Source organism: Kogia breviceps, chromosome 10 (genome assembly GCF_026419965.1).
Source record: "Kogia breviceps isolate mKogBre1 chromosome 10, mKogBre1 haplotype 1, whole genome shotgun sequence".
NCBI classification, from domain to species: Eukaryota; Metazoa; Chordata; class Mammalia; order Artiodactyla; family Physeteridae; genus Kogia; species Kogia breviceps.
The window spans coordinates 39,731,332-39,759,170 of record NC_081319.1 but is presented as its reverse complement, the minus strand read 5'-3'; the positions used below and the strand labels follow the sequence as shown (position 1 = coordinate 39,759,170).

The following is a 27,839-nucleotide window of genomic DNA, read 5'->3' as shown; positions in this document are numbered from 1 at the left end:
ACTTCTCCTTTTTCATTTCTAATTTTATTGTTTTGAGTCCTCTCCCTCTTTTTCTTGATGAGTCTGGCTAATGGTTTATCAATTTTGTTTATCTTCTCAAAGAACCAGCTTTTACTTTTATTGATATTTGCTATTGTTTTCTTTGTTTCTATTTCATTTATTTCGGCTCTGATCTGTATGATTTCTTTCCTTCTACTAACTTTGGGTTTTGTTTGTTCTTCTTTCTCTAGTTCCTTTAGGTGTAAGGTTAGATTGTTTATTTGAGATTTCTTGTTTCTTGAGGTAGGTTTTTATTGCTATAAACTTCCCTCTTAGAACTGCTTTTGCTGCATCCCATAGGTTTTGGATCATCGTGTTTTCATTGTCATTTGTCTCTAGGCATTTTTTGATTTCCTCTTTGATTTCTTCAGTGATTTCTTGGTTATTTAGTTACGAATTGTTTAGCCTCCATGTGTTTGTGTTTTTTACATCTTTCTTCCCTGTAATTTATTTCTAATCTCATAGCACTGTGGTCAGAAAAGATGCTTGATATGATTTCAATTTTCTTAAATTTACTGAGGCTTGATTTGTGACCCAAGATGTGAGTTCTATCCTGGAGAGTGCTCTGTGTGCACTTGAGGAGAAAGTGTAATCTGCAGTTTTTGGATGGAATGTCCTATAAATATCAATTAAATCTATCTGGTCTATTGTGTCATTTAAAGCTTGTGTTTCCTTATTAATTTTCTGTTTGAATGATCTGTCCATTGGTGTAAGTGAAGTGTTAAAATCCCCCACTATTATTGTGTTACTGTCGATTTCCTCTTTTAGAGCTGTTAGCAGTTGCCTTATGTATTGAGGTGCCCCTATGTTGGGTGCATATATATTTATAATTGTTATATCTTCTTCTTGGATTGATCCCTTGATCATTATGTAGTGTCCTTCCTTGTCTCTTATAACATTCTTTATTTGAAAGTCTATTTTATCTGATGTGAGTACTGCTACTCCAGCTTTCTTCTGATTTCCATTTGCATGGAATATCTTTTTCCATCCCCTCACTTTCAGTCTGTATGTGTCTGAAGTGTGTCTTTTGTAGACAGCATATATATGGGTCTTGGTTTTTTTTTGTTGTTTGTTTGTTTGTTTTTGCAGTATGTGGGCCTCTCACTGCTGTGGCCTCTCCCATTGCGGAGCATAGGCTCCAGACGCGCAGGCTCAGCAGCCATGGCTCACGGGCCCAGCCACTCCGCAGCACATGGGATCCTCCCGGGCTGGGGCACGAACCCGTGTGCCCTGCATCGGCAGGCGGACTCTCAACCACTGCACCACCAGGGAAGCCCTGGGTCTTGTTTTTGTATCCATTCAGTGAGCCTGTGTCTTCTGGTTGAAGCATTTAATCCATTCACGTTTAAGGTAATTATCGATATGTATGTTCCTATGACCATTTTCTAAATCGTTTTGGGTTTGTTTTTGTAGGTCCTTTTCTTCGCCTGTGTTTCTCACTTAGAGAAGTTCCTTTAGCATTTGCTGTACAGCTGGTTTGATGGTGCTGAATTCTCTCAGCTTTTGCTTGTCTGTAAAGCTTTTGATTTCTCCATCGAATCTGAATGAGATCCTTGCTGGGTAGAGTAATCTTGGTTGTAGGTTTTTCCCTTTCATCACTTTAAATATGTCATGCCACTCTCTTCTGGCTTGTAGAGTTTCTGCTGAGAAATCAGCTGTTAACCTTATGGGAGTTCCCTTGTATGTTATTTGTCATTTTTCCCTTGCTGCTTTCAATAATTTTTCTTTGTCTTTAATTTTTTGCCAGTTTGATCACTACGTGTCTCGGCACGTTTCTCCTTGGGTTTATCCTGTATGGGACTCTCTGCGCTTCCTGGACTTGGGTGGCTATTTCCTTTCCCATGTTAGGGAAGTTTTGGACTATAATCTCTTCAAATATTTTCTCAGGTCCTTTCTCTCTCTTCTCCTCCTGGGACCCCTATTATGTGAATGTTGTTGCGTTTAACGTTGTCTCAGAGGCCTCTTAGGGTGTCTTCATTTCTTTTCATTCTTTTTTCTATTCTGTTCCGCAGCAGTGAATTCCACCATTCTGTCTTCCAGGTCACTTATCCATTCTTCTGCCTCAGTTATTCTACTATTGATTCCTTCTAGTGTATTTTTCATTTCAGTTATTGTATTGTCCTCTCTGTTTGTTTGTTCTTTAATTCTTCTAGGTCTTTGTTAAACATTTCTTGCATCTTCTCGATCTTTGCCTCCATTCTTTTTCTGAGGTCCTGGATCATCTTCACTATCATTATTCTTAATTCTTTTTCTGGAAGGTTGCCTATCTCCACTTCATTTAGTTGTTTTTCTGGGGTTTTATCTTGTTCCTTCATCTGGTACACAGCTCTCTGCCTTTTCATCTTGTCTATCTTTCTGTGAAAGTGGTTTTTGTTCCACAGGCTGCAGGACTTTCCTCTTGCTTCTGCTGTTTGCCCTCTAATGGATGAGGCTATCTAAGAGGCTTGTGCAAGTTTCCTGATGGGAGGGACTGGTGGTGGGTAGAGCTGGCTGTTGCTCTGGTGGGCAGAGCTCAGTAAAACTTTAATCCGCTTGTCTGCTGATGGGTGGGGCTGGGTTCCCTCCTTGTGGGTGGTTTGGCCTGAGGCGACCCAACACTAGAGCCTACCTGGGCTCTTTGGTGGGGCTAATGGCAGACTCTGGGAGGGCTCACGCCAAGGAGTACTTCCCAGAAGTTCTAATGCCAGTGCCCTTGTCCTCATGGTAAGACAAAGACCCCCCGCTCCCACCTCTGCAGGAGACCCTCCAACACTAGCAGGTAGGTCTGGTTCCTATGGGGTCACTGCTCCTTCCCCTGGGTCTCAATGCGCACACTACTTTGTGTGTGTCCTCCAAGAGTGGAGTCTGTTTCCCCCAGTCCTGTCGAAGTCCTGCAATCAAATCCCACTAGCCTTCAAAGTCTGATTCTCTAGGAATTCCTCCTCCCTTTGCCGGACCCCCAGGTTGGGAAGCCTGACGTGGGACTCAGAACCTCCACTCCAGTGGATGGATTTCTGTGGTATAAGTGTTCTCCCATTTGTGAGTCACCCACCCAGCAGTTACAGATTTGATTTTATTGTGATTGCACCATTCCTATGGTCTCATTGTGGCTTCTCCTTTGTCTTTGGATGTGGGGTATCTTTTTTGGTGAATTCCAGTGTCTTCCTGTCGATGATTGTTCAGCAGTTAGTTGTGATTCCGGTGCTCTCGCAGGAGGCAGTGAGAGCACGTCCTTCTATTCCGCCATATTGAACCAATCAAACATTTGTAGTTCTTTAATTTCTAAATTAAAGAAGATCTAAATAAATGGGAAGACATCCCATACTCATAGATCAGAAGACTTAACGTTGTAAAAAGGCAATACTCTCCAAATTAATCTACAAATTCGATGCAATTTCTGTCAAAATCCCAGATGGCCTCTTTGCAGAAATTGACAAACTAATCCTAAAATTCATATGGAACTGCAAATAGCCAAAACAACTTTGAAAAAGAACTAAGTTGGAGAATTCACATTTCCTGATTCCAAAACTACCACAAATGTACAGTAATCAGACAGTGTAGTAGTGGCATACAAACAGATATATAGATCAATGGAATAGAACTGAGAGTTCAAAACAGACTCTCACATTTACAGTCAATTGATTTTCAACAAGAGTACCAACTGGGGAAAGAATAGTCTGTTTATTTTAATTTTTTTGCATTTTTTTGTTTTTTTGGCTGTGTTGGGTCTTCGTTGCTGCGTGCGGGCTTTCTCTAGTTGCAGTGAGCAGGGGCTACTCTTTGTTGCAGTGCATGGGCTTCTCATTGTGGTGGCATCTCTTGTTGCAGGGTACAGGCTCTAGGCGTGCGGGCTTCAGTAGTTGCAGAACACGGGCCCTAGAGCACAGGGACTTCGGTAGTTGTGGCACGTGGGCTCTAGGGTGCACAGGCTTCAGCAGTCGTGGCACAAAGACTCCGTAGTTGTGGCTCGCAGGCTTAGAGTGCAGGCTCACTAGCTATGGCGCACAGGCTTAGCTGCTCCAAGGCATGTGGGATCTTCCGGGACCAGGGATCCAACCCGTTTCCCCTACACTAGCAGGCAGATTCTTAACCACTGTGCCACCAGGGAAGTCCCAGAATAGTCTTTTTAATAAGTGGTGCTGGAACAACTGGATATCCACATATAAAAGAATGAAGTGGAACTTCCCTGGTGGTCCAGTGGTAAAGAACCCTCCTTTCAATGCAGGGGACATGGGTTTGATCCCTGGTCAGGGAACTAAAATCCCACATTCCACAGGGCAACTACTGAGCCCACGCGCCTCAACTAGAGAGCCCCTGTGCAGCAAACTACAGAGTCCACACACTCTGGAGCCCCTGCACAACAACTACAGAGCCCACATGCTCTGGAGCTTGCACACCACACTGGAGAGAGAAAATCCACACATCTCAACTGGAGAGAGAAAACCCGCACGCCACAACTAGAGAGCCCGCACGCTGCAAATACTGAGCCTGCGTGCTCTAGAGCCCGCGCACCACAACTAGAGAGAAGCCCACACACTGCAGTGATAGATCCTGCATGCTACAACGAAGATCCCGCGTGCCACAACTAAGACCCAACACAGCCAAATAAATAAATAAATAAATTTATGTTAAAAAAAAAAGTAAAACAACCCACTAAATGACAGAAAATATTTTAAAGTCATATATCTGATAAAGGATTTGTTTAGAATATACAGAGAACACTTACAACTTAATAATAAAAACACAAATAAACCAATTAAAAAATGGACAAAGGCTCAGAATAGACATTTCTTCAAAGAAGATACACAAATGACCAACAAACGCATGTAAAGATGCTCAACATCATTATGGAACTGCAAAGTAAAACTACAGTGAGGTACTATAATACTTCCTACCCACTAGGCTAGCTATAATAATAAAGATAATGAGTGCTGACAAGGATGGGGAGGAATTAGAACCCTCAAATTTTCTTTCTTTTTTTCTTAATAGTCATCCTCATGGGTGTGAAGTGGTATCTCACTGTGTGCCATGTATTTTTAAGTTATTATCTGTAAACGGAAGTTCACCTTGTGTTGATTTCTATAATATACTTAGCACAGTCACTGAAGAGATATAAACTAACAAAAAATTTAAATACCAATAAAATAAAGCACAGGGTTACAGGGATTTAAGACAATTCAACTTTGAAAAAGATATTAAAGATGACAAAGAATGAAGACATAACACAAAACTTGAAAACTCTGTTTTACTCATCTGGGACTAATAGCTAAAATACTAACGTTTTGTGTAAATAAAAATTGTTGCAAAGCAACTTACAGCTTTATGATTTGTTGTTATGACAGTGAAATTGTTGAGATTGTTTTGAGATTGTTGTCACGAACTCTATTTTAAAGATAAGTAAATTTGAAATCAAACAGGTTCCACAGCTTGTCTTAGACCACAAAGCAATTCTGTGACAGAGATTTGGAAAATAATTTTATTTCCAGGTTTAAGGTGAAAAACCCATAATTTAATGTGCATTAAGTCAAGGGAAACACGGTAGAGAAATCTCCACTCTTAGCATGAATAAACTTAGGGAAGTTGTCCAGAACACTGAAGCTTACAACGTCCAACAGCGATGACCAATAATTAACTCTCTGCCAGCCTAACTTGAATGTGGATTCAACTCAGAACTAGGTTGTTGGGTTTCTTTTTCAGTATGATCCAATAACACTAAGACTCTAACTTTGCCTCTCAAATGTTTTCATTGTTTTGTTAAATTCTGGCTGTTCAAAAGTAGGGTAATTCTATTAAATTGACAAAGCCTATGTTGAAGCAATCACGGAAAATGGAAATGCTTTTTGACAATCTTGCTTAAATGAGATGTACAAGTGTTACTTGTCTTCTTTCCTGCACCCCAGATGCGAAAAAAAGTTATTGTTTACCCTCACCAAATTTGATCCAGTCATTTTAGCCACATTAAAAAATATATATATATATACACACACATATATACATATATATATATACACATATACCCAGGGTCAACATTAAGAAATGCATACTCAAGTATTCAAGGGTGAAATACTGGGATATGCTTTAAAATTCTTCAGCAAAGGAGGAAAAAAAAGGTACAAATGAAACATTTGTGACAGATATTTCAACTGTGTAATGTGGGTATTGGCATATAGAAGGTTCATTTCACCTTTTCTATTTTTGTCTATGCTTAAAGTTTTTCACAATAACTTTTCACAAAATGAATTCTTTCCAAAGTTACCCTCCTGGTTAGGAAATACGAATCAGTGAATGTGAAAGTTCTCTTCGGAACGAAACTGCGTGAAAGATCTCCAAGCAGAGGCGAGGCGGCCGTAGGCTCCACGCCCCTCGGGCCCCGCGCCAGCACGCGGGCCGAAAGCGCGCACGTTTCCCTCGAGCTGAACCTCACAACTCGCTCTGTGCGCTCTAGAGCTCGCAGGACCGCCGAGCTCAATTTGGAAGTGGCGCACGCCGCGCTCACGCCAGCGGCTGGGAGAATCCGGACAAACTCCGCTCGAGGGCTCCAAGGTCCCACGGCCCAGTGTTGCGGGCCTGGCCCCAAGCAGCCCCTCCTGGGTCTCTAGAGACCCTCGGCACCGCTCCCTCCGTTTCCCCCACCACGAACCTCGGCCCAGCCCTCCGCCTACCGTCCAAGTCCTCTTCGTCCTCCGACTCGCTGTCCGCGATCGCATCGGCGACAAGGCCAGGGCCGGGCTCTAGACCCTGGGAGCCGGAAGGAGGGGCGGCGGGCGGGGTGGAGGCTCTGGAGCGGGCCTCGCGCAGGCGGGTGAAGTAGTCCACCGCGAAGTCGACGAGGTCGGGCGGCTGCTGCCGCAACACCTCCACGGTGTAGCCCTGCAGCAGCTCTGTGAGCCCGGGCGGGATCTGGATGTGGCTCATGCCGGCGGCGGCAGGCGGGACCCGGCCGCCGGCGGCCACCGCCTGGGCGCTCCCTCACGCCGGCCTCTCGCCCCGCGCCCGCGAGGTCCCCTCACGTGCGACCCGGGTCGGGTCTTCCTCGCTCCACGCCGCCCTTTGTCCGGGTGTGCGTTTCCGGGCCGCACCACCTTACGCTGCTCCGGCTGGCCTGGTGCCGCCGCCGCCGCCGCTGTCACTAGGCAGCCACCACCGCCTCGGGCACAGACAAGCGGGCAAGCTGGATGGGCTGGGCGGGAGCCCGGGTTGTGACGCACGCGACCGCGGGCGTGCGCGCTCCCACCGAGCGCCGGCCCTCAGTGCGCGTGCGCCAGTGGGCCGGCCGCCAACCCGGCTGCGCGGGCAGTCTCCGGTCCAGGGGCGGGAAATGAGTGGTCTCCCCGCTAAGCGGCGTCGTTACTGCCTCTCACCTTTCATTTCTTCTTTCAATACACTCTTAAGATCCAACCGTTTGCCAGCCCTTACTAGGCTCCAGGGACACAGTTGAGAGCCAGATGCAAGCATGCACATTACCACCCCGGTGTGGTTCCGGCTATGGTGGAAAACAAGAGGGCCCACTTTAGGGGGGGACATTCAAGCTGACTCCGAGGCCTGGGCAGGATCTAACCACAGGAAGATCTGGAGGAGAGACAATGTGGGCATAGAGGACAGCAAGAGCAAAGGCATGGTAAATTCAGAACCACCCTGACCGCTGGGTGGCATAGTGGCATGACCACAGGACCCTCAGAAGTCCGGCAGGAGGTCTGTGAGATATCAAAGGAGGAAGCCCTTGTAGGTAGTAGGAGTTTCAGTGATATAGTAATTTGGGAGCCAAAGGCAGATAAATAAGCCTGGAAGAACTCAGTAGGCCAAACATGTTCCTTGAGAAAAGGGAATAAAGGCCCAGGGCAGGAACGACCACTGTGCCTGTTTCTCCTCTTGAGCATTCCCACCAGGATTCCCAGGACTAGGTGTGCACACCCCTACTCTCCCCATACTCCACCCTGGGTCCTGGGCCAGCATTGCTTGATGGTGTTGAGCAGACCACAAGGCACTGTTATCCTTTGCCCCTGGGGAGAGGGCATAGGCAAACTGGAGAGGCCATGCTTTTCCCAAGCTGCCCCTTCACCCACACCAGATTAGAAGGGAATAGAAAAAGGTGGAAACCTTCCTGGTACGTCCATACCACAGCCTAGGTACTGACCAAAGCCCCAGTAGGCATAGGACAAAGTCCTCCATCTCTTTGCTGGGCCCAGCCAGAAAGTGACTAGAGGTAGCCTTGGGAACCTATAAGGCATTTGGGATGGTTAAGCTCCACCTGGTAATTACCCAGTATTAATTAAAATCCCCACTTGGACCTCTCATATTGGCCTGGCACACAACCAGGAGTTCAGTGCTTCTGGGAACTGAGCTTCTAGAAGCAGGAATACCCGATCCCCACTGATGCAGAAGCCACCCAAGCTCTAGGCCAGGTAAGCCTGTGATTCTAAACAGCAGTGTCTCCCTGAACAAGTTTCTTGACTCCTGGGAGGAGTCCTGGACCATCAACTCTGTTAGGGAAGGGGTAGTGTCCAACTTGTTCCCTGCTGGGTCCTTACTGCACAGTCTTGGAGAAGATTTAATGAATGAATGAATGAATGATAACTTTCCACACAGCAAGAAGAGCCAGTGAAACTGCTCTCCTGACCTCAGGCTCAGAACTGAGATCCTTTGCTTCAAAGCTATGCTTCTGATCTCAGAATATGAAGACTTCACCAAGGATGAGCAATGAGGAGCTGGAGGGACAGAGTACCTCAACTCTTCTCTGCTCGTGGGTACACTGACCCTTCCAAGTTTTCCAGGAGTCAGCCCATACCCAGGAAACCTGGATGGGACTCCCACTGCACTGCCACACCTGGGGATCTGACCCACTTCAAGCAGTCCTACCACTAACCCTTTGGAAAGGCAAATTCACAACTCCACTCTCTAGTTTGCCCATTTGTCAGGCTTTACATGTTTGACAGGGGGACGGGCACCTGTACAGCTAGGACTCCAACTTCAGTTGCAAAATAGGGTAGGAGGAGGCTACTCCAGGACTGAGAACAGAGCTGGCTGCAGGCAGGTTCTCCCCGTCACTCCAAGGAACCCATGACAGCCTCTGCCAGAAGGTTGCTCCTCCTGACTTGTTCTCAGATACCCCACAGCTTGGCCATCCATCCATCTAGCAAACATGGCATTCAAAGGCATCCTTAGAGCTGGAGGAAATGAGGGCCATTGAAATCAGGAACCCCATAGCTGCTCCTTGTCTCCACAGACCAGCCTCAGAGTAAGGATGGAGAGCCAGCCTCCAGGTCCAACTTGACTTCCCTCCCCTTGCACCTGGTCCCCAGAGCAGGGATCTATCTCTGCCCCTTCTGGGAAACCCTTCAATAGCAAGGGGAGTCCCAAGCGCCTTCATGAATGCCCAGCTGAGCTGGCAAGAGAATAGGGCCCTGGAACAAGAGAGAATACGAGGGGCCTGAGCCCCCATCTTCTACCCTTACACTTCGAGGACCACCTTCATTCAAGCCTGTTCAGCTGCACCACTGGGGTTACCATGGCAACCAAACCCACAGGCAGCCAGTAACTGGGAAACAGCTGCCAACACAAGTAATGGTGGTTAGAAAAGGTCAAGAGCAGAGACCCCTGAAAGCAAGAGAAATACAGCATACATGGTAGAGAAAAGGAGGCCCTAGAGCCCTGACAGGCACTCAGCCTACCCCAGTCCTACTCACTACCCAGCATGTAGTCATCATCTTGCACAGACTGCCACACCACCAACCTCAGGCAGACATGGACACGATGGGGCCAGTTCTCAGAAGTGTTCACAACTATGCTGAGTAACACAGGTGGGGCACATGTCTAGTCCAACAGCAGTGAGTCTAGTGAAAATGAACATGGGTAGGGTACCAACTGCTATTTCCAATGAAACAGTTGTTTCATGTACTCTTTTTTTTTTTTTCAGATTCTTTTCCCATATAGGCTATTACAGAGTATTGAGTAGAGTTCCCTGTGCTACACAGCAGGTTCTTATTAGTTATCTATTTTATATATAGTAGTGTGTTTATGTCAGCCCCAATCTCCCCATTTATTCCTCCCCTGCCCCATTTCATGTACTCTTGACAGGTTTATTATTTAAAAGGTTTTTTTCCTCTCCTTCCAGGAGGAAGATTTGGGGGTTTAAGGACCCACCCGCCCCGACTTCTCTGGAAGACAGCCTGCTCTTGGCCCAGGCCCCCTGGTTTACACTTTCTGCCCTCTACCTACATAGGGGACTCAGCCCCAGCAGGAACACCTCCCTCTTCTCTGCCCAAAGGGGCTGCTTCTCTATGCCCCTCCAGTCCCCCACACATCTCCTGGGACCTCTTGGTCACCTGACCACCTCTACATGCCAGCTCCTTGGTCCAGTCCTACCTGGATGTTTATTATGTACCACCATCAGTTTCTATTTTGCCTTAGAAGTGTCCATTAGCCTCTAGTGGACAGGGGGGAGTGGGGAAGTGGGCTATATTTCCTCTGCCCTAACCCAAGCCGTATTTCAGCCTTCATAATGCCACCCCCATGAGGCCACTGCCTTTGGTCCAGTTATTTTAACAAGCATCCATGCTCAAGAGAGCAGTTAATTCCTGGGCTGCCTATTTCTGCACCTAAGAGCCAGCCCCTGCCCGGGACACTGTCATGAGAAAGTGTCAGTCTCTGCAGTGGACCTAGGGTCTGCCTCTAGACATCTTAGGGCGAGGACAGAACCTGGGAAGCAAGGGAGAGCCTGACTGGAGAGCTACAGGCCTGCATGCTGACTAGAGCAAAGAAAGCAGAAAAAGGAGCACTCAGAGAGCACTTGGCCCTGGGGCCTTCCCAGTGCCTGTTGGGACTCTGTGTGCCACCCCTAGCCTGACTCACAGGCCAGCTTCCTGGGCTTTGACCCTACAGTACAGACAGGCCTCTTGGAGTTTAGGTCAAGCAGTCTGGGGACAGTCTCTGATAGCATCACAAGCCTTTCTTCAGGCCTGTGGACACCCAGACACCACTCTATTGTCCACACTCTGTTATCAATTTGCCAATGATCTTGGTAGATCAGTTTACCCTGTCTGAGCTTTGGCTTCCACATCTGAAAATGGGGGTATAAATCCCTACCCATTAAACACTGAGTTACATGGGGTAAAGAGATGAGAATGAATCCATAAAGCGGCTGGAAAAGGAATAAGGGTTTCTAGCCTCAAAAGAATTGTGGTGAAAGAACTGTGGGTAGAGATGCTATGACCTTACAGCAGAAATGGTGCTACTATTGCCTCTAATAGGCTGAGGTTAAAACAACCTGCCCTCTGTCCTTTACCTTTGACCCAATTATACTCTTCTTTGTGCCTGAATGAGGCTGTTATCATTGGCTGGTTGTAACAATCACTGGCTTCTACTTAAGGCTGTCTGTGACAGTCCGAGAAATTGCTTGGGAGGGCCCCAATCTCTCCCCTACCCGTACCCACCCCACCCCCCACCCCCGTCAGGGAGAGAAGAGATATATCAGGAACAGGTGGCATTTCAAAGTGCATCATTAACAGAAAGTGCCAGCCAGGAGGGAGTTACTCACCATCTGCTCTGCTCCCTTCACAAATATGCCTCCAGGCACTTCCTTATTTGACTTAACATCTATTGAATACCCAAAGGAGTAGAAGAATCTACCACCACTAATATCAAGGAATCAAAATATTCCATTTTAAAATGGAAGCTGTTTCAAAGGGTAAATTATCCAGAAGCAGAGATGTGAAAGTGATCTTGAGCCATGGGAATGGCTGGCATTTGGTTAGAATGCAAATGCACTCACAGGAGCTCCCGGGAAAAGGCCAAGGTTTCAGGACTGTCTCAAGGACTGGGCAGTGCCTAGAAGAGCTCCAGGAGACACATATGTGGCCATCTCCAAATCTGTGAGAAATTAAACAAAGATATCCTGCAGCATGAGAAGGGAAAAGCATAACACTGAATTAATCTTCCCAGGCAGAGTGCACACAATTTTCATCCCTAAAACTGTTTTTTTTTGTTTTTGTTTTGTTTTTTTTGCGGTACGTGGGCCTCTCACTGTTGTGGCCTCTCTCGTTGTGGAACACAGGCTCCAGACGCGCAGAGCCGGACAGGCCTAGCCGCTCCGCAACATGTGGGATCTTCCCGGACTGGGGCACGAACCCGTGTCCCCTGCATCGGCAGGCGGACTCTCAACCACTGCGCCACCAGGGAAGCCCCAAAAACTGTTATTTTTTTACTTGACCATCATCCAGAAATATCTTCCCAGAAATAAATCCTCCTTCCTTAAACCCCCAAATCTTCAGCTTCCAGCCAGGTTGGCCACACCCACTCCCAGATGGGGGTGGGTCCCTTCCTCTCTCACCCATTTACACTTAGTGATAACTCTAAAGCCAAAGTCCAAGGATCTCTGTGCAGAGGCAGTGAGGCGGGAAGTGCCAGAACTGTGACTGCCAGATGGGACAACAACAGAGAAGCCCAGCTCTGGTAGCCTCTCCCTCCCCCAGCCGAGGACAGACTAGCTTGTGACTCTCCATTCTGACGCCCTCACCTCCTCCGGCTGCACCTGGTCATCATCATCAGACTGATTAGTAATGCCAGACATCAGATCACACAGTGACCCCAAAGTGCATATGAAAACTCAGGATTGCTTTTGGCCTTTTAGAACAATTGACTCTCCATCCGTTAGCTAAGACACCCATGGCTGAGGGCAGAGAGGTGAAGGAATGAAGGGATGGGCTGTAGGCTCGGCCCTGTGGGGGCCTGCATGCCAGGCTTGCACTGAGAGCTATGGGAACAGTTACCAATCAAGTTGCCCCATCCCACCCCACCCCACCTTACCCTCCAGCAGCTGGAGCTGGGGCACTCAGGGAAGGTTGGGCTGCCCAAAACTTCCTCCTCTTTCTCTTGCTAGAACCCCTGCCTGAAGCAACCAGGGAAGGAAACTGGATCCCTAACAGCCTCCACCAAGGCCACAGAGGTTGCTTGCTGAAATGACCCAGAATCAAAAGAAAAAAATTTCACACAATGCAAAAATTAGAAACAATATTTATTATTTCCTGTTAAAATAGGGCACTCTCATGAGAAAAGTGTGCAAAAAGAGCCTTCTTACACCCTGGGCTTTCTCACTTATTAGCAAGCTGGGACTGACGGTTCAAAATTCTCCTCATTGTGTAGGAGGGAAAGCTCTCCACCTACTCCTGGAAATTAGGCTACTCTAGTTTTAATTTTGATTACTTGCATGCGTTAAAAACAAAAAACAAAAACCTGACTGTTAACAGGCTATCTGCCCCTAGGCACATTTGCTCAGTCCACTTGGACAGACAGATGTGGGCCTCAAGTCCACATTCCCATGTGCAGGCCAGGATTAGATGATACCCTGGAAATCTGGTAAGTGTTCCTGACTAGGCAACAAAGAAGGCCCCAGTTCCTGGTCAGATGGCTGAAAACATGCATAGTGTCTCCAGTGAGAGGCTGAGATTCCCTCTTTCTCGAGGAGCATTTTGGGTGTAGTAGGGCCAGTGGTCAACTAGTAGACAGCACTATGGCCACAGGTAGTAGTATCTGGTCTAGAAGCTACTTACTCCATCTCCAAATCCTCATGAGATCCCTTAAATTGACAAGAGTGGATTCAAGTTGCAAAATGGCAAATTATACCAGGAAGAGGATGTCATTAAGACAATGGTCTCAACAAGTCTGCACAGAGGTCACATCCCACTATGCCCCTCCCCTCACACTTCAGGACAGCCTAGTCCCGCCCACTGTTCCTTCTCGATGACAGCTTCCAGCATCCTGAAGCCTTGAGCAGCCTTCAGCCTCACAAGTTGGGCATGGCCCAATTAAGGAACTTCATGGCAACTTCAAAGCCAAGGAAACAGGCCTGAGAAGGGGTTGGAAGGAAGAGAAAAGCCAACAGGAGTTGTGACTATTCACAGAGACCCCAACACTGTGCTTGACTGGCCCTGTCAGGACCAAAACCCCTTCCTAATCTCCCACCCCAGGTCACGGAATCAAGCTGTGCTTTCTCATTCCTAAAAGGGAAAGAAAATGCATGTCCCACAACTGCCCACTTCTGATGGCCAGGCCAGGAAATCAAAACTCCTCACCTCAGAGAATCACAAAGGCAAATCTTCCTGACAGCTTCAGGAAAGGGAACAAATAAGGAGGCTCTGACTGAGGGTGGGATTTGGAAAAACTGAGCCCCAATTCAATCCCAGAAGCAAGCAAAAGTCAGCCCACCTGCACCCTGCTCTGAGCCCCAAAGGGAAAAGCACAGCCCCTGCCAGTCACTCACCGCGTTGGCTGGGAAGGCTCGAATCATCACTGCATTGAACCCCTTATACAAGGATGTGATTCCTTCATTCCGGATCAGCTCCCTCAGCACATCTCTGAAGCCATTAGGATATTTCCCAGGAGGCGCTGTGGGCAGAAAGCAACTGTTAAGGCTTCAGGAAGCTTCCTGACATGACCATGGTGACCTACATGGGGACAATATTGTAGTCAAGTCTTCCTGCAGGGCCACAGCACCAGCGAGAGGACACCTTGCAGGTCATCTGGTCCACAGACAACACAGTTCACCTTGGGACAAACAGATACAAATGTCTGGATTACTGGTGCCAAGGGAGGGGAGAATGAAACAGTCCTTCTGCTCACGTGAGGGAAGGAAGGTTGATTTGACTTCTTCTCTATTTTATTTTTTTGGGCCACGCTGCACGGCATGTGAGATCTTAGTTCCCCGACCAGGTACTGAACCTGTGCCCCCCACAGTGGAAGCGTGGAGTCTTAACCACTGGACCGCCAGGGAAGTCCTTCTCTCATTTATTTTATGTTTAGGCTGACAAGAAAATGAGTCTAGCGTTCCTAGAATACAAATGACTGCAAAGGAGAATGCTGGCCAGACAGATGCTGAGTGCTACTGTGGAGAGTGAGTGTCCCTAGGGCCTTAAGAACTCTGTACCACAGGGACAGCCAGTCTGGGACCCACACCAACCCCATCTACCCCACTCTCCTCTACTAACCAGTCTGGAAGCGGGACTTGAGCACGTCTGGAGGGATTGCCACAGCCCAGTTGAAGATACCTGCGATGCCCCCAGCCACCAGGATCCGAGGCGCGCTGAGCTCATTGACACTGTAGAATACCAAACAGCCCCAGTCAGACAAAGGCTGTGAGAGTGGTGTTCAGACCATCCCTCCTGTGCAGACAGGGCAGCCACAGAGAGGGAGAAACTGGCTGGAGGGAGGAGGTCCAAGGCCAAAGCTCCTGTGACATGGTAGCTGACACTCGCTGAAGGAGGTTTCATGCACTTGTTTCAAACACTTCCTCCACCCGGTGAGGCACAGGGTAAAGGGTATTAGTATTAGCTGGGCCTCAGCAGCAACAAGAGGAGAGTGGACATGGAGACAGAAGCAAGTCCCACTTCTGCCTTCAGATCCACTAACAGGAAAGGGCAACCTACCCATGATTGGGCAAAGTGGCTTCTAAGTACTTCTGTTCTCCTCACCTCTTTTCCTCTGGAGTGAAGATATTTTTCAGCCATTCATATGTCATGAAATACATCCCACTGGCTGGAACATCTGTTAGTGGCAAGAAAGAGGTAAATTAAATGATATAAAATTCTCACAGATTTCTTGATCTTAGAAGAACCAAGCTTGGCTTTGGACCCTTGAAGGTTTCCTGAGAAGCTCCTCAGCAGCACTTCCTATTTGCAATAATCACCTTGCAGTGATCAGATGCTGCTCTGGGGCGAGCACTGGTGTGAGTGAGCGCTAACATGCATGACATTATTTCATCTTCAAAGGCCCTCTGAGTGGTCCCCACTAATATGCCCACTCCAAGCAGTTATAACCAGAGCTAACATCTGGCCTTCCTCCAAGCTGTCATCTCAGGACAAGGGTAGAGCTGTCTCTGCCTCTTCTGTTGCCACCCCAATAGGACATGCCTCTCAAGCCAAAAAGAGCTCCACTGCTCCTAAGTCATTCTTTCTTCCCACTCATCCCTCCAGCCACGATCTCCACTTGCTACTCCCCTCTGACTGCCACGCTCATGATTTCCATGCTTGAGGGCCAGCCTAACAGAAGGATGGAGGGTCCCCCCATCCTCATGTGTGTCCATGCTGGCCAGAGGTAAGATGGTCTAAAACCAGGACACACAGTGCCGGCCCTGTCAGAGATGTGGCATGTATGGTGCCAAGGCTCATCGGGAGATCCAGGCAAGACCCCCTGAGGCAAATCACCTCAGATGGAGGGCCTCAAAGGTTACCTCGCATGAGGGTGAGTACAGTCCCCTTGTAGATGCCTCGGATCCCAGCCTCCTTGTATAGCTTCTTTGCACAGTCCAAGGCACCAGTGTACTTGGTCTCCCCTGAAGAAGCTTGAATCTGAGAGGGAGGAAAGAGTCATCAAGTCAGCAACAGCAACATCAAAGTCAACAAACCTAGCAGGTTACAGAAGATTACATAGTGAGTGTGGGAGTGGTCATTATGCATTAGACCAATGAAATAATATAACTATCATTGTCAAATCGATAGTTAGAATGTACAATATTGGTGGAAGTTACTATGAAATAAGGCTAGGTGAACATATGACAAAATATACACACATTGACTAGAAAAAAAAATCAACAGAGGAGTTGGAAAATAAGTTGAAAAATAAGTTCCCAAATACAAGAGCATTCCCAATAAAGCTAGTTGGAAAAATAAAAAAAGCTAGTTGGCAGTCTAGAAAGGAAGAGACAAATACTTCAGTCAATCACTTATTCCTTCAACAAATATCCACTGACTACTAAATCCACTCCAAGCTCTAACTGATCATGAAGATTGGTTAAAAGAAGGTGAACTGGAAATTGTATTCAGAGCTCTCAATGCCTGGATAGAGGTCCTGTGTAGAGCCAGGAGAGGGCCAAAGAGAGGCCCCCTATCCCAGCCTCTGGGCTCCAGGGCCTAAGAGTCAAGAGCCTGAGGGTAGGCAGGAGGTATCCCACAAAAGATCTGTAAGAAAGACAGCCCCATGTAGGATCCACAGCAAGTACAGAGTCAAGAGGAATCCAAACACACAGGGGCATCAACCAAAGAGTAATTAAAGCTGGAAAGAGAGTTCAGATTTAATAGTTCCAAGGAGAAACACTTACAAAATAAATATATAAGTCAAATAAATATTTGTACATACCAACAATAACTAGTTGAAAAATAATGGAAAAGAATCCCATTCTAATAGCAATAAAGAATTATACTCCAATAACGATGTTAAAATAAAAAATATATAGCAATAAAGCCTTAACAGTTTTCTGAACTAAGAAGATTAAATTACTCTTTAAGGCCAAAGGGCTGTGGTATGAGATTATACCTGATGAAAGGAAGAAATACATTATTAAGAGGATATGAAGGTAATAAACCTTCCATTATAAGTAACACATGAAGTGCTGTTTTATTGCTGATACTGAAACAGTAATATCAAGTTTTCTTGAAGGGGCACCTGCACCTAACCCAGAACTCTCCATAATGCTAGAAATATGACAGTCCATGTTCATTGGTCTAATATTGCATATTTAGGTGAAATATTCCTTACGGTGCAACCTCTCAGTATTTTTTATCAGGTACCTAATAACTTCAATGAGTACAAGAAAAATAATTGCGTGGACTCAAGGGTTTTAAAGGCTATTCTTTAAAGTGAGTGCCTACCTTCATGAAATCTGTAATGTCTTAAACTAGCTCTTTTTATAGAGCTTGGCTTGTACTGGAGAAGAAAATCAAGTCTATGAGATTCCCAAGAGCAAAAACGTGGCCTTGTTGATCATGATATCTCTAGCCCCTTGCCAGGAATATAGTAGGTATGACTACAAATTTATTAGTTAAATTAAGGTAGAAAAATCAATCCACAGTCAACTTTCAAGTAGCAAAACTTGAATACGCTAGATAGTACACAATGTCTCCTAAACTGATTTACATGTCTAAACTCAAATTAAGCATTCCTTTAAATACATTGATCTGTGTTCCTCTGATAAAGTTACAGAAATACTTCTTCCAGTTTCTGTTTTTCCAATGAAATCACAGGAGGTGTGACTTGTTTAAGGAATAAAGAATGTTCTTAGGGAAAAAAAAAGCAATAAAATATATGTTCATCAAGCAATAGGATTTGCATAAATAAAACTCTAAAACCTTTCCAAGGGACATAAAAGAAGAGGTAAATAAGAAGAGAGTCATAGTTCTGGTTAGGAAAAGTTTTCAATCAGGAAGATGTCAATTTTTCTAAAAATAATAAATTTAAGACAATGTCCATTGAGTATCAATGGCTTTTTTAAAAATATAACTTCCCCAGATGATCCTGGCACACGTGAGCCTGGTGTATCTGAGGAATGGCACAGAGGCCCATGTTATCAGAGGATGCTGGAGCTGACTCACAGTGACCTGGGGGGCCAAAGAGGACTGGGCATGGAATTGACACATTAACAGAATTTTCTCACTGTTATGTGTGGTATAGACTATAAGCAGGGAAACAAGTGAGGAGGCCCTCACAGTCATCCAGGCCAGTGCTGAAGGTGACCTGGAGCAATGTAGTTGCAATGGAGGTGATGGGACGGGATAGATTTGTGATACATTGAAAGCCAGCTTAACTGTTCAACAAATAGGATATGTACAGTGAGATAAAGTGTACAATCTAGGAGAACTCCTGGGTTTTAGGGATGAACAACTAGACAGATGATATTGCCACCATCCAAGCTACAGAAGGTTGTAGGTAAAGCAGGTATTGAGGAAGACCAGGAGTTCAGTTTTGCGCATGGTGACTCTGAGGTGCCTACTAGCATCCAACGGAAATGTTGGATAAACTAGTCCAGAGTTCGGGAAAAGTCTGAGTTGGAGACACAAACTGGAAAATCATTCTTATACAGATGGTGTCTAAAAGTCATGAGACAAGAAGAAATCATCAACGAGATGAGTGTAATATGACTGAGCCTTGTGCATATGAACATTAAAAGATTGAGAAGATGAGGATAAACCAACAACGGACATAGAAAAGGAGCAGCCAAGTAGGTAGGAGGAAAGTCAGGAGAGAAGCCAAGTGAAGACAGTTCTTCAAGGAAGATGGGGGACCAACTGAGTCCAATTCTGTTGATGGATCAAGATGGATCAATATCCAGGCCCAAGAACTGAACATTGGATTTAGTGTAAAAGTCACTGGTGGGACGTCTCTGGTGGTCCAGTGGTTAAGAATCCGCCTTCCAGTGCAGGGGATGCGGGTTCAATCCCTGGTTGGGGAACTAAGATCCCATGTGCCACGGGGCAACTAAGCCCACCTGCCGCAACTAGAGAGAAGCCCACGTGCCGCAAAGAGCCCACACACTGCAACTAAGACCCGACGCAGCCAAAAATAAATAAATAAATATTTTTTTTAAAAAAAAAAGGTTACTGGTGATCTTGACAAAAGTACTTTTGTTGGAGTTGTGAGGCAAAAGCCAGTCTGATGTGGGTTTGACAATTAGAGAAGGGGGACTAGAGACAATGAGTAGGAAAAAATCAACAAAAGCAGAAAACTTTCAAAGAGTTTTGATGTAAAGGAGAGCAAAGACAGGAAGAACAGAAATAGATGTGGAAGGTAAAACAGAGAGAAGTTTGTATTTTTAAGGTGAAAATACAAGCACGTTTATGCTTTTATTGCTGAAGAGAACAATCCATTGGAGAGCAAAAACTGATGCTGAAGGACAGAGAAAGAAAAATCGTTGAAGCAAGGTCTCTGGATGGGCAAGAGGGGATAGGATGTGGGGTCAAACAGAAGCATGGGCCATTAGTGGTGGAAATAGCCAGGCAGCCACAGATGTAGTTAGATGCCAGTGGGTGAGTGGAGGCAGTGGAGGGCATCTGGTAAAGTCCTCTTCTGGTGGTTTCAGTTTTCTCAGTGAAGTAGAAAGCCAGGGGACTTCCCTGGTGGTGAAGTGGTTAAGAATCCACCTGCCAATGCAGGGGACACGGGTTCGAGCTCTGGTCCAGGAAGATCCCACGTGCTGTGGAGCAACTAAGCCTGTGCGCCACAACTACTGAGCCCTCATGCCACAACTACTGAAGCCCACACACCTAGAGCCCATGCTCTGCAACAAGAGAAGCAACCGCAATGAGAAGCCTGTGCACCGCAACAAAGAGTAGCCCCCACTTGCCGCAACTAGAGAAAGCCCACGCGCAGCAATGAAGACTCAACACAGCCAAAAATAAATAAATTAATTAATAATAATTTTTTTTAAAGACCCAGGTCCTCTCCTGAGAGGGTAGGGGTTTGAGAAGAGAAGAGAATCACAAAGTAGTAACCCAGCAGAGTGGAGGAGTGCAAGGGAAGAATATGGATGGGGACTGTCTCATCTAGAAGCAGAAAAGGACTTCAGGCATAAAAGAGATGGAAGAAGCCATGATGGAAAAGACTAAGGGACAAGGCTACTGAAAACAAACATTCCCTAACTCAAAATCAATATACAGACGTCTAAGAAGTATTTTCCCAATCCTCCTGCTAAGTACAACAAAAAACTCTAGACATTATTTGTTTTAAACAAATATAAGAGGACTCTGAAAGTTTGGAGAGAAGAAGCAGACTGGCTAGAGACCTTGGGACTTGAGCAATGACATAGTGGTGAGTCTCCTGGATTTTCTTTTTTGATATATTTCAGACTTAAAGCAGAAGAAACTGGCAAACCAGGAATACCAACAAGCACAAATCAAAAAGAAGCCTCAACAAAAGCCTGCATTCTCTAGACAAAGGACCAGAAAAGGAACAGCCTAGAAAGACAGAAAATCTTTAGACAAAAAACACTCTACTCCAGCCATACACCATAGAAAAAACTGTGGCCTCACCCTCATCCACACCAGCAAAAACCCTGTGGGGAGCCCAGACTTCCACCTTCGCAGGGCTGTAACAAGGTACCCAACATGCTACCTGCGTGGAGTCAGAAAAGGCCAAGTACGGAATAAGGACTTTCATCCCTGAGAGCCTGTAACCATCACCCTCCTGTCCTGTGGTGTCAGTAGAGACACTGGAACTCCCACATCCACCCAGCAGTAAAAAGAAGTGCCCCCAATGGAATATTACTCAGCCATAAAAAGAAACGAAAGTGAGTTATTTGTAGTGAGGTGGATAGACCTAGAGTCTGTCATACAGAGAAGTAAGTCAGAAAGAGAAAGACAAATACCGTATGCTAACACATATATATGGAATCTAAGAAAAAAAATGTCATGAAGAACCTAGGGGTAAGACGGGAATAAAGACACAGACCTACTAGAGAATGGATTTGAGGATATGGGGAGGGGGAAGGGTAAGCTGGGACAAAGTGAGAGAGTGGCATGGACATATATACACTACCAAATGTAAAATAGATAGCTAGTGGGAAGCAGCCGCATAGCACAGAGAGATCAGCTCGGTGCTTTGTGACCACCTAGAGGGGTGGGGTGGGATAGGGAGGGTGGGAGGGAGGGAGACTCAAGAGGGAAGAGATATGGGAACATATGTGTATGTATAACTGATTCACTTTGTTATAAAGCAGAAACTAAAACACCATTGTAAAGAAAGTATACTCCAATAAAGATGTTAAAAATAAAAAATAAAAAAAATAAATGCAATACTGGATAAAATAAAATAAAAAAAAATGTGCCCCACCCTCAAGTGTCAACAGAGGTTGAGTGGGTCACCTAGACTTCCACTTCCACTTGGCAGTAACGAGGCAGCATCCCTCCCTTCCTACTGGAGTGGTATCAAAGAAAGCCAACTAAAATGGAAAGATTAAATAGGATCCAGAATCTCAATAAAGTACACAACTATCCGGGTTCCAGTTGGAAATCACACAACATGTCCAAACCCAGGATGATCTCAAACTGAAAGAAAAAAGAAGCAATAGATGCCAATACCAAGATGACAGAGATGTTAGAATTATCTGACAAAGATTTTAAACCAGCCATTGTAAAAATCCTTCAATGAGTAATTATTAATATGTTTGAAACAGATTTTAAAAATTAGAAAGCCACAGCAAATAAATAAAATACCAGCACAGAAATAGAAGATATGAGGAAGAACCAAGTGGAAGTTTTAGAATTGAAAAATACAACCAAAATAAAAAGCTCAGTGGGGACTTCCCTGGTGGTGCAGTGGTTAAGAATCCGCCTGCCAATGCAGGGGATACAGGTTCAAGCCCTGGTCCAGGAAGATCCCACATGCTGCAGAGCAACTAAGCCCATGCACCACAACTACTGAGCCTGAGTGCCACACAACTACTGAAGCCCGAGCGCCTAGAGCCCATGATCTGCAACAAGAGAAGCCACTGCAATGAGAAGACTGCACACTGCAATGAAGAGTAGCTCCCGCTCGGCATAACTAGAGAAAGCTGGTGTGCAACAATGAAGACCTGACACAGCCAAAAATAAATAATTAATAAATAAATTTGTTAAAAAGAAAATAAAAAAGCTCAGTGGATGGCTCGTTCAACAGCAGAATACAGGGGAGAGAGCAGGGGGAAATCAGGATTAGAAGACAGAACAATGGAAAATATCCAATCTGAACAACACAAAGAAAACAAACTGAAACAAACTGAAAAGAACCTCAGGGACCCCTGGGGCTGTAACAGAAAATCTAATATTTGTGTCCTCACAGTCCCAGAAGAAGAGGAGAAAAGAGGGTAAGAATGAAAAAGTACTCAAAGAAATAACTGCTGAAAACTTCCCAAATTTGGCAAAACATAAACATATAGATTTAAGAAGCTGAGCGAACTCTAAACAGGATACACCCAAATAAATCCATGCCACAACACATCACAAGTGAACTTAGTTGAAAACTAAAGACAAAGAAAAAAAGCTTAAGAGTAACCAGAGAAAAATAACACATTGCCTATTGAAAAAAAAAATTAGAATGACAGCAGAAACCAGGGAGGGTAGAAGGAGGGGCACAGTAGCTTTCAGGAGCCAAAAGAAAAGAACTGTAGGTTAAGAATCCGCCTGCCAATGCAGGGGACACAGGTTCGAGCCCTGGTCCAGGAAGATCCCACGTGCTGCGGAGCAACTAAGCCCATGTGCCACAACTACTGAGCCTGCGCTCTAGAGCCCGTGAGCCACAACTACTGAGCCCACGCGCCACAACTACTGAAGCCCGTGTGCCTAAAGCCCAAGCTCCGTAACAAGAGAAAACACTGCAATGAGAAGCCCGCACACCAAAATGAAGAGTAGCCCCTGACTGACGAAACTAGAGAAAGCCCACATGCAGCAACGAAGACCCAACGCAACTAAAGAAAGAAAAGAAAGAAAGAAAAAAAGAAAGAGAAAAAGAAAGAAAGAGAAAAAGAAAGAAAGAGAAAAAGAAAGAGAAAAAGAAAGAAAGAGAAAAGAACTGTAATCCCAGAACCCTAAGTCAAGTGAAAATATTCTTCAGGATTAAAGGGGAAATCAGGCATTCTTTACTTTTTTTTTTTTTGCGGTACGCGGGCCTCTCACTGTCGTGGCCTCTCCCGTTGCCGAGCACAGGCTCCAGACGCACAGGCTCAGCGGCCATGGCTCACGGGCCCAGCCGCTCCACGGCATGTGGGATCCTCCCAGACCGGGGCATGAACCTGTGTCCCCTGCAACAGCAGGCGGACTCTCAACCACTGCGCCACCAGGGAAGCCCAAAATCAGGCATTCTTAGATGAAGGAAAACTGAGAGACTTTGTCATTCACAGACCTTCCCCAAAAGAATGGCTAAAGGAAGTTCTTTAAATAGAAAAGAAACTCTAAAAGAAGGAACCCTGGAACATCAGGAAGGAAGGAAGAACATAGTAAGCAAAAATATGGGATATTATATAATGGTAATATGAGGGACATTACATAGTGATAAAAGGGCCAATCCACCAAGAAGACATAGCAATCCTAAATGTGTATACATTAAACAAAAAAGCTGCAAACTATGTGAAGCAAAACTGATAGAACTGAAAGAAGAAACAAACAAACTCACAATTACAGTTGGAGATTTCAAATTCCTCCATCAACAAATAGGTAGAACAATTAGAAAATCATCAAGGATAGAGAAGAACTCAACTACACCATCAACCAACAGGATATAATCAACATTTATAGATTACTCCACCAAATGACAGCAGAACACACATTCTTTTCAAATGCCCGTGGAACATGGACCAGGATAAACCATAACCAAGGTCATAAACCTCAAGAAATTTAAAAGAATGTAAATAATACAGAATGTTTTCCAATCACAATGGACTCAAATTAGAAATCAATAATCTCCAACACTTGAAAACTGAACAACACTCTCCTAAGTAATTAAAAAAGGAAGTCTCAAAGGAAATTAGAAAATACACTGAACTGGGACTTCCCTGGTGGTCCAGTGGCTAAGACTCTGTGCTCTCAATATAGCGGACCTGGGTTCGACCCCTGGTCAGGGAACTAGATCCCACATGCCACAACTAAGAGTTTTCATGCCACAACTAAAACATCCTGCATGCTGCAACTAAGGCCCAACACAGAGAAAGAAAAGAAAGAAAAGAAAGAAAGAAAACACACTGAACTGATTGAAAATTAAAATATATTGAAGTTTGTGGGACACAGCTAAAGCTGGGCCGAGAGGAAACTTTATAGCACTGACTGCATATGTTAGAAAAGAGGAAAAGCCTCAAAACAATCATCTAAGCTTGCACCTCAAACACCCCCCCCCAAAAAAAAGAAAGAAAGAAAATAAAACCCCAAAACAAGCAAAAGGAAGGAAATAATAAAAAACAAGCAGAGGGCTTCCCTGGTGGCGCAGTGGTTAAGAATCCGCCTGCCAATGCAGGGGACACAGGTTCGTGCCCCGGTCTGGGAAGATCCCACGTGCTGCAGAGTGGCTAGGCCCGTGAGCCATGGCCGCTGAGCCCGCACGTCCGGAGCCTGTGCTCCACAACGGGAGAGGCCACAACAGTGAGAGGCCCACATACCGCAAAAACAAAACAAAACAAGCAGAAACCAATGAAATTGAAAACAGAAAAACAATAAAGAAGATCAATGAGGTGAGTTCCCTGTTGGCCTAGTGGTTAGGATTCTGGGCTTTCACTGCTGTGGCCTGGGTTCAGGGAACTGAGATCCTGCAAGCCGCATGGCACGGCCAAAAAAAGAAAGAAAGAAAAATCTTTTTTGAAAAGATCAATAAAACTGACAAACCTCAAGTGAGGCTGACAAAGAAAAAAAAAGAGAGAAGTCACAAATTATGTTTTTATTAAGTAATTAATTTATTTATTTTTGGCTGTGTTGGGTATTCGCTGCTGCGCACGGGCTTTCTCTAGTTGCGGCGAGCGGGGCTACTCTTTTGTTGCAGTGTGCAGGCTTCTCATTGCAGTGGCTTCTCCTGTTGAGGAGCACAGTCTCTAGGCACAAGGACTTCAGTAGTTGTGGCGCATGGGCTTAGTTGCTCTGCGGTATGTGGTATCTTCCCCGACCAGGGCTCAAACCCATGTCCCCTGCATGAGCAGGTGGATTCTTAACCACTACACCACCAGGGAAGCCCCACAAATTATTAATACCAGGAATAAAACTGAAGATAACACCACAGAATCTGCCAATGTATAAAGGACAATAAGGGAATACTACAAACAACTTTACACACACACATTTGACAGCTTAGATTAAAAAACAAAAACAAAAACTACCACAGGGACTTCCCTGGTGGCGCAGTGGATAAGACTCCGTGCTCCCAGTGTAGGAGGCCCAGGTTCAATCCCTGGTCAGGGAACCAGATCCTATATGCAATCGCAACTAAGAGTTCACATGCCACAACTAAGGAGCTGGCAAGCCACAACTAAGGAGCCCACCTGCCACAACTAAGAGCTGGCACAACCAAATAAATAAATAAAATATTTTTAAAAAAAACTACCACAATTTCCCCAATATGAAATAAGTAATTTGAATAGCACTGTAACTATTAAGAAAATTGAATTCATAATTTAATAATTCCTCCCCCAAAATCTCCAAGCCTATATGGTTTCACTATAAAATTCTACCAAATGTTTACAGAAAAATTAACACCAATTCTACATAATCCCTCTCAGAAAATAGAAGAGGGAACAATTCCCAATTCATTTTTTGAAGACAGCATTATTCTGATAACAAAACCAGACAAAGACAAGACAGAAAAAAAATGACAGACTAATATCTCTCATGACTATAGATGCAAAAATACTTAACAAAATGTAAGAAAATAGAACTTAGCAGTATATAAAAAGAATTACACACTATGACCAAGTTGGGGGGTTTATTCCAGCAATGCAAAATTGGTTCAGGATTCAAACATCGATTGATGTAATTCACCATATACGAGATTAAAGGAGAAAAATCACATGATCACATTAATAAATTAAGAAAAAGAATTTGACAAAAGTCAATATCCATTCATGAGAAAACTCTCAGAAAAAGAGGAATAGAAGGTAACTTTCTCAACTTGATGAAGAGCATCTATAAAAAAAACTACATCTGGGACCTCCCTGGTGGTCCAGTAGTTAAGACTCCACACTTCCACTGCAAGGGGCACCGTGTTCCATCCCTGTTCAGGGAACTAAGATCCTGCATGCAGCGTGGTGCGGCCAAAAAAACTAAACAAACAAACAAAAAACTACATCTAACATCTTATTTAACAGTGAAATAGTGAATATTTCCCCATGAGATGGGGAACAAGGCAAAAATATCCACTCTCATCACTCTTATTCAACACAGTACTGGAAATTCTAGCCAGTGAAATAAGGAAATAAAAGGTAAACAGATTAGAAATGAAGAAATAAAACTGTCCCTATTTGCAAATAACATGATTATCTACATAGGAAATCCCAAGGAATCTACCAAAAAAAAAAAAATCCTAGAATTAATAAGGGCATTCAGGAAGGTTCACATGATACAAGATTAACATACAAAAATTGATTGTATTTCTACAAACTAGCAATGAAAATGTAGACAACAAAATTAAAATTATAATACCATTTACAATGCCATTTTACAAAGTCAAATTAAGAGAGAAGCACTTAGGTATATGCTGAAAACTATACAATGCTGATGAAAGAAATTAAAGTTCTAAATAAATGGAGAGATATAACATGTCCATGTATTGGAAGACTCAAAATAATGTGTTAATTCTACCCAAATTGACCTATACGTTTAACATGTTCTCAGCAAGATTTTTGTCAATTTTCTAAATTATCCTAAAATTTACATGGAAATATTGGGTTGGCCAAAAAGTTTTCTGTAAGATGTTACAGAAAAACCGGAGCGAACTTTTTGGCCAACCCAATACAAAGGAATTATAATAGCTAGAACAATTTTTTTTCATTCATTCACTAAGTTATTTACTTTTGGCTGTGTTGGGTCTTCGTTGCTGCACGCGGGCTTTCTCCAGTTACGGCGAGCGGGGGCTACTCTTCGTTGCGGTGTGTGTGGCTTCTCATTGCGGTGGCTTCTCCTGTTGTGGAGCAGCGCAGGCTTCAGTAGTTGTGGCACATGAATTCAGTAGTTGTGGCTCTCAGGCTCTAGAGCAGAGGCTGAGCAGTTGTGGTGTGTGGGCTTAGCTGCTCCGAGCATGTGAGATCTTCCCGGACCAGGGCTTGAATCCGTGTCCCCTGCGTTGGCAGGTGGATTCTTAACCACTGCGCCACCAGGGAAGTCCCCATTTTTTTAAAAAAGAATAAAGTGGGAGGCATCAGTCTAGTCAATTTCAAGACTTAGTATATGGCTATACTAATCAAAACTGTGTAGTATTCGTGAAGGGATAGATGCATAAATCAATGGAAGAAACTAGAGTACCCAGAAGTAGACCCACACAAATACGCCCAACTGATTTTTAACAAAGATGCAAACACAATTCAGTGGAAGAAAGAAAAGTCTCTTCAGCAAATGGTG

General features: G+C 44.9%; 2 protein-coding genes across 2 annotated transcripts in view; both read right to left on the bottom strand.

The window, feature by feature from the left end:
- Nucleotides 1-7,224, bottom strand: part of PRKAR2A (protein kinase cAMP-dependent type II regulatory subunit alpha) — an 84,663-nt gene extending 77,439 nt beyond the window's left edge. Inside the window, exon 1 of the mRNA XM_059077068.2 lies at nt 6,681-7,224. Within this exon, the coding sequence (XP_058933051.1) occupies nt 6,681-6,933 (253 nt within the window). The 5' untranslated portion in view covers nt 6,934-7,224. The remainder of the gene's footprint in view (nt 1-6,680) is intronic.
- A 5,786-nt stretch (nt 7,225-13,010) lies between these two features.
- The window catches only part of SLC25A20 (solute carrier family 25 member 20), a 32,504-nt gene continuing 17,675 nt past the window's right edge, over nt 13,011-27,839 (bottom strand). The window contains exons 5-9 of the mRNA XM_059077069.2: nt 16,238-16,355; nt 15,480-15,552; nt 14,997-15,106; nt 14,273-14,397; nt 13,011-13,858 (exon numbers count right to left, since the gene is read on the bottom strand). Of these exons, the coding sequence (XP_058933052.1) occupies nt 13,796-13,858; nt 14,273-14,397; nt 14,997-15,106; nt 15,480-15,552; nt 16,238-16,355 (489 nt within the window). The 3' untranslated portion in view covers nt 13,011-13,795. The remainder of the gene's footprint in view (nt 13,859-14,272; nt 14,398-14,996; nt 15,107-15,479; nt 15,553-16,237; nt 16,356-27,839) is intronic.